The sequence below is a fragment of the Chiloscyllium punctatum genome, chromosome 15 (genome assembly GCF_047496795.1).
Source record: "Chiloscyllium punctatum isolate Juve2018m chromosome 15, sChiPun1.3, whole genome shotgun sequence".
Taxonomy (NCBI): Eukaryota; Metazoa; Chordata; class Chondrichthyes; order Orectolobiformes; family Hemiscylliidae; genus Chiloscyllium; species Chiloscyllium punctatum.
The window spans coordinates 36,003,775-36,016,721 of NC_092753.1; the positions used below are offsets into that span (position 1 = coordinate 36,003,775).

Sequence of the window (12,947 nt, forward strand, 5' to 3'; positions counted from 1 at the left end):
TCGACGTTTCGGGCATCAGCCCTTCTTCAGGAATGGTGAAGCCCGAAACGTCGATTCTCCTGTTCCTTCGATGCTGCCTGACCTGCTGCGCTTTTCCAGCAACACATTTTCAGCTCTGATCTCCAGCATCTGCAGTCCTGACTTTCTCTTCAATGAGGTCACCTCTCATTATTCAAAGCTCGAGAGAGAGAGTACACATCCATTTACTGAAACCCTTTCACATGATTGTCCTGCCATCCAGGAACAAGCCTAGTGAACTATCATTGTATTCCCCTCCATGGAAATAACATACTTTCTCAGACAAGGAGACCAAAACTGCGCACAATACACCTGGTGCAGTCTAAATAAGCTCTTGCACAATTTAAGTAAGGCTTCCCTACTCCTGCAATAAAGGCTAACATTCCATTAGTCTTCCTAATAACTTGCTGCACCTGCATGTTGGCCTTCATTGACTTTTCGACAGGGATACCTTGATTCCATTGCACATCTACACTTCCTAGACTCTTACCTTTTAGAAATACTCTGTACATCTGTTTTTCCTCCAGAAAATGAACAACCTCCCATTTTTCAATGTTATATTCCATCAGCCATATTATTGCTCATTCACTAAATCTGTCCAAATCCTCCTGACTGCACTTTGTATCTTCCTCACAACCCGTTTCCACTGAGATTTGAATCATTGACAAATTTGGCAATATTACATTTGGTCCTCAAATCCAAATTCACTGATATATATTGTGAATAGCTGGGGTACAGGGCTGATCCTAGCAGTATCCCACACATCCTGTCAATGCCTACTCTCTTGGTCAATCTTTCATCCATACCAATAGAATACCTCTTATCCTCTGTGCTTTTATTTTATTAACCAATGTTATGTGGGACATTATCAAAAACCTTCTGAAAACCAAAGTATACTACTGCACTGCACAACACCACGTTTGCTGACTGAAGTCTTAAAAATGCAGTTAGCTTTTGTTAGCAGGGCAATTGAGTTTAACAGCCATGAAGTTATACTGCAGCTCTATAGTGCCCTGGTTAGACCACACTTGGAATATTGTGGTCAGTTCTGGTCACTTCTTTATAGGAAGGATGCAGAGGAGATTTACCAGGATGCTGCCTGGCCTGGAGGGAATGTTTTATGAAGGGAACTAAGGCTTATCTCATTGGAGCGAAGAAGGGCGAGAGGCGAGGTGTACAAGATGATGAAAGGCATAAAAAGAGTGAATAATCAGAAACTTTTTCCCAGGGCAGAAATGGCTATCATGAGGGGCCATAATTTTAAGGTGGTTGGAGGAAGGTTTCGGGGAGACGTGAAAGGTCGTTTTTTTTTTACACAGATAGTGGTGGGTGCATGGAATGCATTGCCAGCGGTGGTAGTAGAGTCAGATACATTAGGGACATTTAAGTGACTCTTGGATCAGCACAATGATGATAGTTAAATGAAGGTATGTGCGTTAGTTTGATCTTATTGGAGCATAAAAGGTTGGCACATCGAGAGCCATAAGGCCTGTATTATGCTGTACTGTTCTATGTTCTATTAATCCTTCTTTCTGAGCTGAGTCTGTGCCATTTTGAATATCAATGGTAAGGATAAACCATTCAACAGTCTTACATATCAAGGTGTAAATTATTGCAAGATAATAATAGTTATGATTAACATGCATACATGAATAAGTTAACATAATTGCAACTATCAGGAGCCAGAGATGACACACTGCTTCCATTGTGACCTTGTGCAAAGCAGTTCAATTCTCCACATAAAGACTGTGTTACATCATCATGTTGGGTGGAGCTAATGCCCCTTCAACATTTATTCTTTTAGAAGAATTCCTTCAGACAACAATGTCAAATTTCAAACAAATTAAAAGTGTTTCGAAGGCTTGTATCCAGGAAATGATTTTTCATCACAGTTTGATGAACACACTGAATAAATCTCCTTACAGGCAAGAGACAGCAAAACCCTCAGAATCACTTAAGAAACAGTTGGACATGGTTATGAGGCAGGTGTTGGTTGCTTCTGGCTGGATTAGGAAATATGGGCGAAAATTGTCCTATTGGAAAAGTCAGAGCTAATCTATAATTAAGTCTTTATATTTTATTATTCTTGGCACACCAACTGTTCATTACAAATTGTATTGATACCCTTTGTATTAATTGCATAAAATGGTAATGAATCGACTGCTGAATTCCCTGAATAAAAGTTTTATAAATATTGTCTAAGCACTTCCAATTAGATAAAGAAGTAATCGGCATCTCCCAGAATATCTATCTGCTGACAGGTCCTTAAATGACTGACAAAGAATGGCTGCTTGACAGTAAAACAACCTCTACTATGTTTAACGTTTACATTTTTCCTAAACTCTCTCCTTATTCAAAGGGTAAACTTGTCCTGATGAATGAAACAGATGGCACTGAACGTACCATCAACCTCAAAGGGATTGGCAAAAAGCCTGTGGCTGTGGATCACGTCATGATAGACTGCCAAGTAAGACAGATTACAAGGCAGGTCCTAATGGTTCCTAATTATACTCAAACCAGGTTAACGTGTAAGGTAAGAGAGTTCAGATTTTACAACATTAGCTTGATTTCCTTGCCAAAATAATTTAATATAAATTATACCATACTACAATACTTATTTCATTCACACCAATTTGAAAATCAAATACTGAAACAATTTTTGAAACTTTTCAATCCACCAGCTGCCCCTCCCTCCCCCAGCCCCCCACCTCAGTCTAAGTAAAATAGGTTCATTCTCCATTTTCCAATCCACCAATCCAGTATCACTGGTTTTGTTGATGTATACAGCTTGAGGTTTTCTCATGCAGTCTCAATTAATAATTGCAATTCCAATTTTGGATCCAATGGAATTTTAACCATTTCCTTGAGTGGTGCTGAATATGGCTGCCCTGTCAGGTGAATTTGTTGGGAATATGTGATTTTATCTTTTCATCAGTATACCTTTTAACTGACACGGTATGCCAGTATACTTTTAAAAGCTAAGTTCTTGGCCTAATCTTTGTATCATAGCATTTTGGCCGAAGTGTATAATGATTGCTTACTCCATCCTAACCCCGACCCCTTGAAGCAGGATATGCTTTTGAATACATTCAACTGATTCATAATCTATTAACTTTATATTAGCCCAGACAATGCATGCGATATGAATGTAATGTATGTACATATTATAGCTATAACATGTTTGATTCATTCATACTACCCTAGTTTTTTATCTGATGTGTGTTAACATTAGCACTGTTGCATCGAGTAAATTACTGTTTGTGAAAAAACCCACACAATGATTAGCAGCAGTTGCCATTAAAAAACAACGCACCAAGATTTTGGAGGCAAAAGTTTGGAAAATGAATTGGCCAACTGAACAACAGAATTCGGACAATGAACAACATCAGTTTCCAGATGCAGTTAACCATACAGATTTGTTGATGGGACATTGATTAGCGCAAAGATAGAGCTAATTTCTTTTTGATTCAAATGTATATTTTTTCATAATACAAGCAATTTCTTAAGAGTGCCTTATCTTAAAAATAACGTTGTGTAAAGTCATACATATAAACAAAGACAGTGCAATAACTAAAGTCCTCACTCCATACAGCGAGCATTGAATTTCTCTCACGCCCTCTTTAAAAAGGCCAAGCGGCTGCTGATAAGACACTAAAAATACAGTTTTCTACATTAAGCAGGCTAACTTGAATCCAGACTTCATTCCGTTCATTCTCCAACCCAGCATAAAAACACAGGGAGCCCCATGTATGTCATCGCTCCCTATTTTGCATTAATACAACTGATAAAAATCTAAAGACCTGTAATCTTAAACTACAACATGTAGTTCTTAAAACAGCAGTTTTAAAGGAACTAAGGGTATTTAGGAAGCAGCGACATGGAAAAATAGTGGATAACAAAAGCAAAAATGAAAATAAAGAGAAGCAAAACATGTAAAAGAAGTAAAAGTATTCTGCACCATTTCAAAAAACAAAGACTTAAAGATCTAGTCAGCAAACAACTATCAATGTTCACTTTGCCCAAGTTTTCTCTCTCTCTGGGATCCATCTCCATCTATTGAGTCACACCTTCTCTGTCACAGCATAAATCCCATCATCACCATGAGTGCCACGTTTTCTGACCTACTTCTAGTTCTGATGAATATCCATTGGACTCGTAATGATAATTCTTCACAGATGCTGCCAGACCTGCCGAGTTTCTCCAGTAATTTCTGTTTTACTTGTTTCAGATCTCCAGCATCTGTTATTTTTGTTTTACTTAACCTACATGAAATGTTGTAACTTGTTTTGTTAAAGTATAAAACCAAACATTTATATTTCTAGGTTGTATCAGACTTAGTAATAGTGAGTGGCGAACCATACATTACCTTAAAAGCTGGGCAGACTGCTCCATATTTACTTAATATTTTACCTTGGAAACGAGGCAAGTTTACAGGTAAGAACACCAATTAAATAAATGGGTAAGTTTGAAATATTTAATTGATTTCAATTTAGCAAACAAATAATGTGCGAATATAACACTTTTGAACTTGAAAACAACTTTGACAAAGTATAAAGTGAGAAAATTATGAAGATGAAAATCAATGTTTTACAGGTAAATTGGGACTTTTGATACTGGGCAGAAAACAGGTTATTACTCAGATTGAAAATATGTAGGTATGGCAGGCAGCATGGATTTTCTTGAGATCTCTCATTTTCCATTCACATAAAGGAATTGGACATTTGATTTCCTGGACTGACTTGTGCAGACACTGACTTGTGGAAACACTGACACTCTCCCTAACTTTCTGAGTCTTTTAGTACCTTCTTTAATGATACTGTATAAAACTATTAGCCTCTCCTGAACATAGTGGGCCTTTGAAATTGGTGATCTGATAGTCTCAGTCCTGATCTTTTATGTCCATATATAAAGTTGTGATTCTAAGACTGATCTCTGGGAGACACCACTGTATACTTCCTTTTGTCCCTAATTGTTTCCCATCATGCTTCTTTCTATCTGTTAACTACTTTTGTTGCCATGCTGCCAGTGTCCCTTTATGCCTATAGTTTTGTTAATATATCTAATATGCTTTATCAAACACCTTTTGAAAGCCATATTCACAACATCAATCTTCTCCACTACATCAGCAAAGAATTGAAATCAAGTTAGTCAAATTGCATTTAACACATCTGTGAGAACTGTCATTTATTATACCCTATTTGGAGAAGGTCTTACAGATGATAGCATTCCCATGTATCCCCTTGTCCTTCGACAAGATAGTAATCGTAGGTTTGGAGTATGCTGTCCAAGGGCTACATGAATTTCTGCAGTGCACATTGTAGATGGTGCATCCTGCTGCAACTGAGCGTTAGTGTAGTGCCTATCAAGCAGGCTGCTTTGAACTTGATAGGGTCAATCTTCTTGAGTGGTGTTGGAGCTGCAGGAGTGGGAAGTATTCAATCACACTCCAGACTTGTGTCTTGTAGATTGTGTACAGGTTTTAGGGAGTCAGGAGGTAAGTTACTCACGGCAAAATTCTTAACCTCTGATCTACTCTTGTAACCACAATACCTATATGAAGAGTACAAGTCATTTTGGGGGAGAAAAAGAAACAAATAAAAATATATAGCTAGGAGATGCAGAATCACTAAATAAAAAGAAGAAAAAGCATAAGCAGGAGATTTGGAATCTTTTCAGTTCAGGGGACTGATTCCAAGTTGGCTGGCTACAGTAAATATGCACTAGTAAATAAAGGATGATCTGGTGACATTTTACTGGAATCTGTGCAGTTATTTCAGGGCTAAAAGTTACATCCTGTTTTGTTGGGGATGGTCATTGGTCATTGCCTGGCACTAGTCACTTGTCACCTGAAACCTGGATATTGTGCAGATTTTACTGAATTTGGACATAGACTGCTTCAGTATCTGAGGAGTCATGAATGATGCTAAATATTGTGCAGTCATCAGCAAACATCCAAGCTTTTAATCTTATGATGGTGGGAAGGCAGTTGATTAATCAGCTGAAGTGACTGGGTGTAGGTCACTCACATGAAGAACTCCTGCAGAGATTTCTTGGGATTGACCTCCTACAACCATGCCCATCTTCCTTTGTGACAGGTCTGACTCCAACCAGTGGAACATTTTTCTCCTGATTCCCATTATATATTTCGCTAGGGCACCTTGATGCAACAATTAGCTAAATATGGGCTTGATGACAAGGGTCATCACTCTCATTGCTTCTCACATCCTCATATCTCATACCTCCTGATTTACAATGACATTGGCAGTGCATCTTTCCTCAGTGAAGACAGATGCAAAGTACTCTTTCAATGCTTCAGCCAAGCCCTCGACCACTTCCAAACAGTTATTTTCTTTTTGGTGCATGATTGTTCTCAGGAAGAATGCCATTTATAAACAGCTCAGGCATTTACATATCTCCTACTGTTTTTCTTTCACTTTCCTTTTTCTGATGTTGAATCAATGAACCACTGATGTTCAGACACCTGCCACCTTCTGGGTGAAAATGTTTTTCATGTCCCTTCAACCAATCACTTTAAATTTATGCCCACTGGTAATTGATCTTTCCATTAAGTAAGCAGTCTGCAACGTCCCCTTGATCCAAGGCTCCTATTATTTTGAATACCTGAATTATGTTACACTATGCCTTTTCTATTTTAAGGAAAACAACCCGAGCCAATCCAATATTTCTTCAGAGCTGCAACTTTCAAGTTGTGAAAACACACTCCAAATCATATCTGTACTCTATCGAGAACAATTATGTCCCGACTGTACTGTGGAGACCAAGACTGTACATCTGAAGTTCCATCTATGGTGAACCAGTGTCTCGTTTCTGTATTACATCCCTGATTTTGTATTCACTATCTCAATGATAAAGGAAACATCCTATATGCCATTTTTACCACCTTACTTAACTGTCCTGCCACCTTCAGGGATCTGTGGAGATATACTCCAAGTTCTCTCACTTCACAAAATCACAACAGTGTGGAAGCAGGCGATTCAGCCCATTGAGTCCACACCAACCCTCTGTAGAGCATCCTACCCATATATACACCCCAGCCTATCCCTGTAACCCTGCATTTCCTATGACTGGAGTCATAGAGATGTACAGCATGGAAAGAGACCCTTCAGGCTAACTCATCCATGCCGACCAGATATCCCAACCCAATCTAGTCCCACAATCTAGCACCCGGCCCATATCCCTCCAAACCCTTCCTATTCAAATACCCATCCAGGTGTCTTTTAAATGTTGCAATTATACCAGCCTCCACCGCTTCCTCTGGCAGCCCATTCCACACATGCACCACCCTTTGTGTGAAAAAGATGCCCTCTAGTCTGGACTCTCCCCAGGGAAAAGACCTTATCTATTTACCTGATCCATACTCCTCATGATTTTATAAACCTCTATAAGGTCACCCCTCAGACTCTGACGCTCCAGGGAAAACTGCCCCAGCCTATTCAACCTATCCCTATAGCTCAAATCCTTGTAAATCTTTTCTGAACACTTCCAAGTTTCACACATCTTTCCAATAGGAAGGAGACCAGAATTGCATGCAATTTTCCAACAGTGGCCTAACCAATGTCCTTTACAGCCGCAACCTGACCTCCCAGCTCCTGTACTCAATACTCTGACCAATAAAGGAAAGCATACCAAACACCTTCTTCCCTATCCTATCAATCTGCGACTCCACTTTCAAGGAGCTATGAACCTGCACTCCAAGGCCTCTTTGTTCAGCAACACTCTCTAGGACCTTACGATTAAGTGTATAAGTTCTGCTAAGATTTGCTTTCCCAAAATGCAGCACCTCGCATTTATCTAAATTAAACTCCATCTACCGCTCCTTAGCCCATTAGCTCATCTGATCAAGATCCTGTTGTAATCTGAGGTAACCTTCTTTGCTGTCAACTACACTTCCATTTTTGGTGTCATCAGGAAACTCACTAACTATACCTCTTATGCTCACACCCAAATCATTTACATAAATGACATAAAGTAGTGGACCCAGCACTGATCCTTGTGGCACTCCACTGGTCCCAGGCCTCGAACCTGAAAAACAACCCTCTCACCACCGCCCTCTGTCTTCTACCTTTGAGCCAGTTCTGTATCCAATTGGCTAGTTCTCCCTGTTTTCCGTGAGATCCAACCTTGCTAACCAATCTCCCATAGGGAACCTTGTCGAACATCTTACTGAAGTCCATGTAGATCACATCTACCACTGTGTCCTCATCAATCCTCTGTTACATCTTACTCAATCAAGTTTGTGAGATATGATTTCCCACGCACAAAGCCATGCTGACTATCCTTAATCGGTCCTTGCCTTTCCAAATACATGTACATCCTGTCCCTCAGGATTCCCTCCAACAACTTGCCCACCACTGACGTCAGGCTCACTGGTCTATAGTTCCCTGGCTTGTCCTTACCACCTTTCTGAAATAGTGGCACCACATTAGCCAACCTTCTGGCACCTCACCTGTGACTATCAATGACACAAATATCTCAGCAAGAGGCCCAGCAATCATGTTCCTAGCTTCTCACAGAGTTCTTGGGTACACCTGATCAGGTCCTGGGGATTTATTCACCTTTATGCGTTTCAAGACATCCAGCACTTCATCCTCTGTAACATGGACATTTTTCAAGATGTCATCATCTATTTCCCTACATTCTATATCATCCATGTCCTTCTCTACAGGAAACACTGATGCAAAATACTCACTTTGTGTCTCCCCCATCTCTCATGGCTCCACGCAAAGGCCACCTTGCGGATCTTTGAGGGGCCCTATTCGCTCCCTAGTTACCTTTTTCTTCTTAATGTATATGTAAAAATCCTTTGGATTCTCCTTAGCTCTGTTTGCCAAAACTATCTCATGTCTCCTTTTTGCCCTCCTGATTTCCCTCTTACTCCTATTGCCTTTATAGTTTTCTAAGGATTCACTCAATCTATCCTGTCGATACCTGACATATGCTTCCTTCTTTTTCTTAATCAAACCCTCAATTTCTTTAGTCATCCAGCATTCCCTATACCTACCAGCTTTTCCTTTCAACTTAACAGGAATATACTTTCTCTGGATTCTCATTATCTCATTTCTGAAGGCTTCCCATTTTCCAGCCATCCCTTTACCTGCAAACATCTGCCCTCAATCAGCTTTTGAAAGTTCTTGTCTAATAATGTCAAAATTGGCCTTTCTCCAATTTAGAACTTCAACTTTTAGATCTGGTCTATCTTTTTCCATCATTATTTTAAATCTAATAGAATTATGGTCGTTGGCCCCAAAGTGCTCCCCCACTGACACCTTAGTCACCTGCCCTGCTTATTTCCCAAGATTAGGTCAGGTTCGGCACCTTCTGTAGCAAGTTAAAATCCCCTATCATAACCACCCTATTATTCTGACAAATAACTGAGATCTCCTTACAAATTTTTTTCTCAATTTCTTTCTGACTATAATGCAATTCCAATAAGGTGATCATCCCTTTCTTGTTTCTCAGTTCCACCCAAATAACTTCCCTGGATGTATTTTTGGGACTATCCTCCCTCAGGACAGCTGTAATGCTATCCCTTATAAAAAACGCCACTCCCCCTCCTCTCTTTCCTTCCTTTCTGTAGCATTTGTATCCTGGAGCATTAAGCTGCCAGTCCTGTCCATCCCTGAACCATGTTTCTGTAATTGCTATGATATCCCAGTCCCATGTTTCTAGCCATGCCCAGGATTCATCTACCTTTCCTGTTCGGCCCCTTGCATTGAAATAAATGCAGTTTAATTTTTCTGTCCTACCTTGTTCTCTGCTTTGTCCCTGCCTGCACTGATTGTTTGGCTCGCTTCTTTTCTCAATTGTACCAAAGGCCATTCAGCCCACTGAGTCTACACCAACCCTCTGAAGATCATCCCACACAGATCCACACCCCTAGCTTATCCCTGTAACCCTGCATTTCCCATGATTGATCACCAAGACTACACATCTCTGGACACTGCGGACAATTTACTTCTGTGGTTCAATGGTTCAACATCAGAAAAAGGAAAGTGAAAGAAAAATAGTAGGAGATATGTAAATGCCTGAGCTGTTAATAAATAGCATGTTTCCTGAGATCAGTCATGGATCAAAAAGAACATAACCATTTTCATGGAGGTCAAGGGCTTGGGTGAAGTAATGAAAAAGTTCTTTGCATCTGTCTTCACTAATGTACTACTGACTTTGTCTCAAGCAGTTGTGCCCAGTTCACTTTTACTAGATTGCCCCTAAGCCTTGTAGGATTTAGCTACCTCAACTTAAAAGTTTTACTAGTGTTCTTTCTTTGTCACTTTCCATAATGATGCTAAATCTAACCCAGTTAAGTGAGATACATCTTTTGGGCACAAAGGATTGTTGTACAATTGTAGGCTTGCTGAACACTGTATTGCTCGTGATTAATAGGTGAATATATTTTAATTTTCATTCTCTAGATACTGTAGGCTGCATTTTCAGCTTGGAACTGGGAATCAGGAATTGGTAGATATTCTGACAGCATGATTCCACCTCCTTATCAATGATGTCCATTCACAGTATTTTTCATGGTTTAGAGTCAGAGATTTGTTGGAATCAACCCTGCTATGTCCAACCAGTAAGCCTGAAGCAAAGACAGTGATGGGCTAATGCTGGTGTGGCAAGTTTATAATGTGCAGTTCCATATTCTGAATATAAGTTGGCTCTTCAGGATGAGTATAAAGCCCCAGAACGTGCATGATCTAATCCTTGACCGCGTTCTCACTGCTAGCCCCTCCCCTCATCACCATTTCCCATGTCTTCCTAAGCAGCCATATCACCCATGCCTCCTCAAGGTCCCACAATCTCCACACCACACCCTTCGTACCTTCCCAACCCATTCACTGAATAGCCACTATATACAGAGCTCATAAGCCCAATAATAGCATTGTGAAATATTTCAGAAACTTAAAAATCTGTCAAAATGAAAAGACTTGAAAATTGACTTAAAAGAATGCATAATCCTCACACATCTATCAAAATAAACAAGCACTAGTTCAATATTGACTGGAAAAAAACAGAACTCTAATAATAGGTCACAAATCTGTCAAAATAGCCAAGGTCACTTTCCTTTCAACAGTTCTGTCAACAGTCCATGCTGACTGCAATCCGATTAGTGGTTTGATACTCACTCAGGCATTCATAATGAGATTCCATTGAACAACTATGTCAATAATAGTTCCTGAGCTGAATTAATTGAAACTTTTAATGAGATCCAGAATCTAAGCCACCCACCAGTGCTCTGAAACAGTTAAACAGATGGTTGGGTTGAATCTCAATGATAGTGTACTTGAATTTCCAAAAAGCCTTTGATAAAGTGCCACATTGTAATGGGAATTAATTCAAATTTTGGAAAACATGGTTACTGCAAGTGTAAGATGGCACCTTACGAACTAGTACTGTAAGGCACGTCTTAGAAGCTTAAATCTTGAACGCACTAAGGGTCCACATCAGAAATGTCTGGAGGGGAACCTTGTGCACCCTGAATGGTGTATCAGCCTTGAGCAGACGAGAATATAAACATACTCTTGGAGATAGGTTAAGAGAAAACCTTACTTTGAACGATTCCCAATTCTTGTATAAAAATAAAATATAAACAATATATATTTATTTGGTTGAGATGAAAATAAATGTTTATGATTTTCTGTATGTATCAGACAGCGTGAGACAGAGCTGGGCAGATTATTGGACTGAATTCTGTTCAGCCTGTCTAATACAGACTATCTCTCTGAAGTTTTTTGAATGAACACAAAGTTAAAGAGCTTTCTTGAGTCCTCTTGTGGTTTGTGCGGGAAATTAACACAGAAGTCTAAGAAAAGATAATGATCTTTAGAGTTAGTAGCAATATATTAGCAATATTAGAGGATTAATGAACAGGTAGAAAGCAGAGAGTAAGAATTAATGCCTGAAGAAGGGCTTCTGCCCGAAACGTGGATTCTCCTGCTCCTTGGATGCTGCCTGACCTGCTGCGCTTTTCCAGCAACACATTTTTCAGCTCTGATCTCCAGCATCTGCAGTCCTCACTTTCTCCTCGTAAGAATTAATGCTCCACATTTACATTGGTATACTATGACTTGTATTATTCCATAAGGATCAGTGTGGGAACTCTTATTTATAATCTATATTAATGAATTAGGCAAAGACTCTGAGAATAAGTTTTCAAAATAATCCTTTAATATAAAGCTAGGTAGGAAGATAAGCTGCAAGGAGACATAGATAGATTCAGTGAATGGTAACAAGATGAGAATATAATGTGGTGGGCATGAAGTTGTTATATAGTGATTGAAATAATATCAGCCAGATGGATCTCATAGAGCATGCAATCCCTGATTGTGACTGTTAACCTGGTTAAATCAGGGAGCCCTTGCTGACACATATAAACAGGAGTGCTGGGGATCTGCTCCTTGCCCGAGCTGGCTCTGTGCTAGCTCGGTCAGTGTCATGTACTGTGCATGTGTAAATAAACGGTGACTTGGTGACAGGATGTTGGCTTTCATGGAGTTACTTCATATCTTCAAAATGAAGATCCAACATTCTCATACCAGAAGGGTGCTGAGAAAGCCAGAATAGCTGGGTGTGGGACTCTTTCCCGCAGTGAAGAAACCTGGCAGCACGAGGAATGAGGATGGGTCCTGCCTGCCCTTTTTAAAACTCTGGCCTGTCATGATTTCCCTCCCCACCTTGATGGAGAAAGTCTGGACCTATGTCTCCTACTATGAGGAGGTTGAACAAGAGCTTCAGATCTGCCAAATTTGCCAAGGCACAGTAGTGCCTTCTAATGATTAGATTCCCTACAGTGTGGAAACAGGCCTTTTGGCCCAGAAAGTCCCCATCGACCATCCGAAGTGTAACCCACCCAGACCCATTTCCCTCTGACTAATGCACCTAACACTATAGGCAATTTAGCATGGCCAATT

General features: G+C 39.9%; 1 protein-coding gene across 1 annotated transcript in view; it reads left to right on the forward strand.

The window, feature by feature from the left end:
* The window catches only part of LOC140486199 (cilia and flagella-associated protein 47-like), a 482,883-nt gene that overhangs the window by 285,471 nt on the left and 184,465 nt on the right, over positions 1–12,947 (forward strand). The window contains exons 49-50 of the mRNA XM_072584990.1: positions 2,378–2,551; positions 4,341–4,452. Of these exons, the coding sequence (XP_072441091.1) occupies positions 2,378–2,551; positions 4,341–4,452 (286 nt within the window). The remainder of the gene's footprint in view (positions 1–2,377; positions 2,552–4,340; positions 4,453–12,947) is intronic.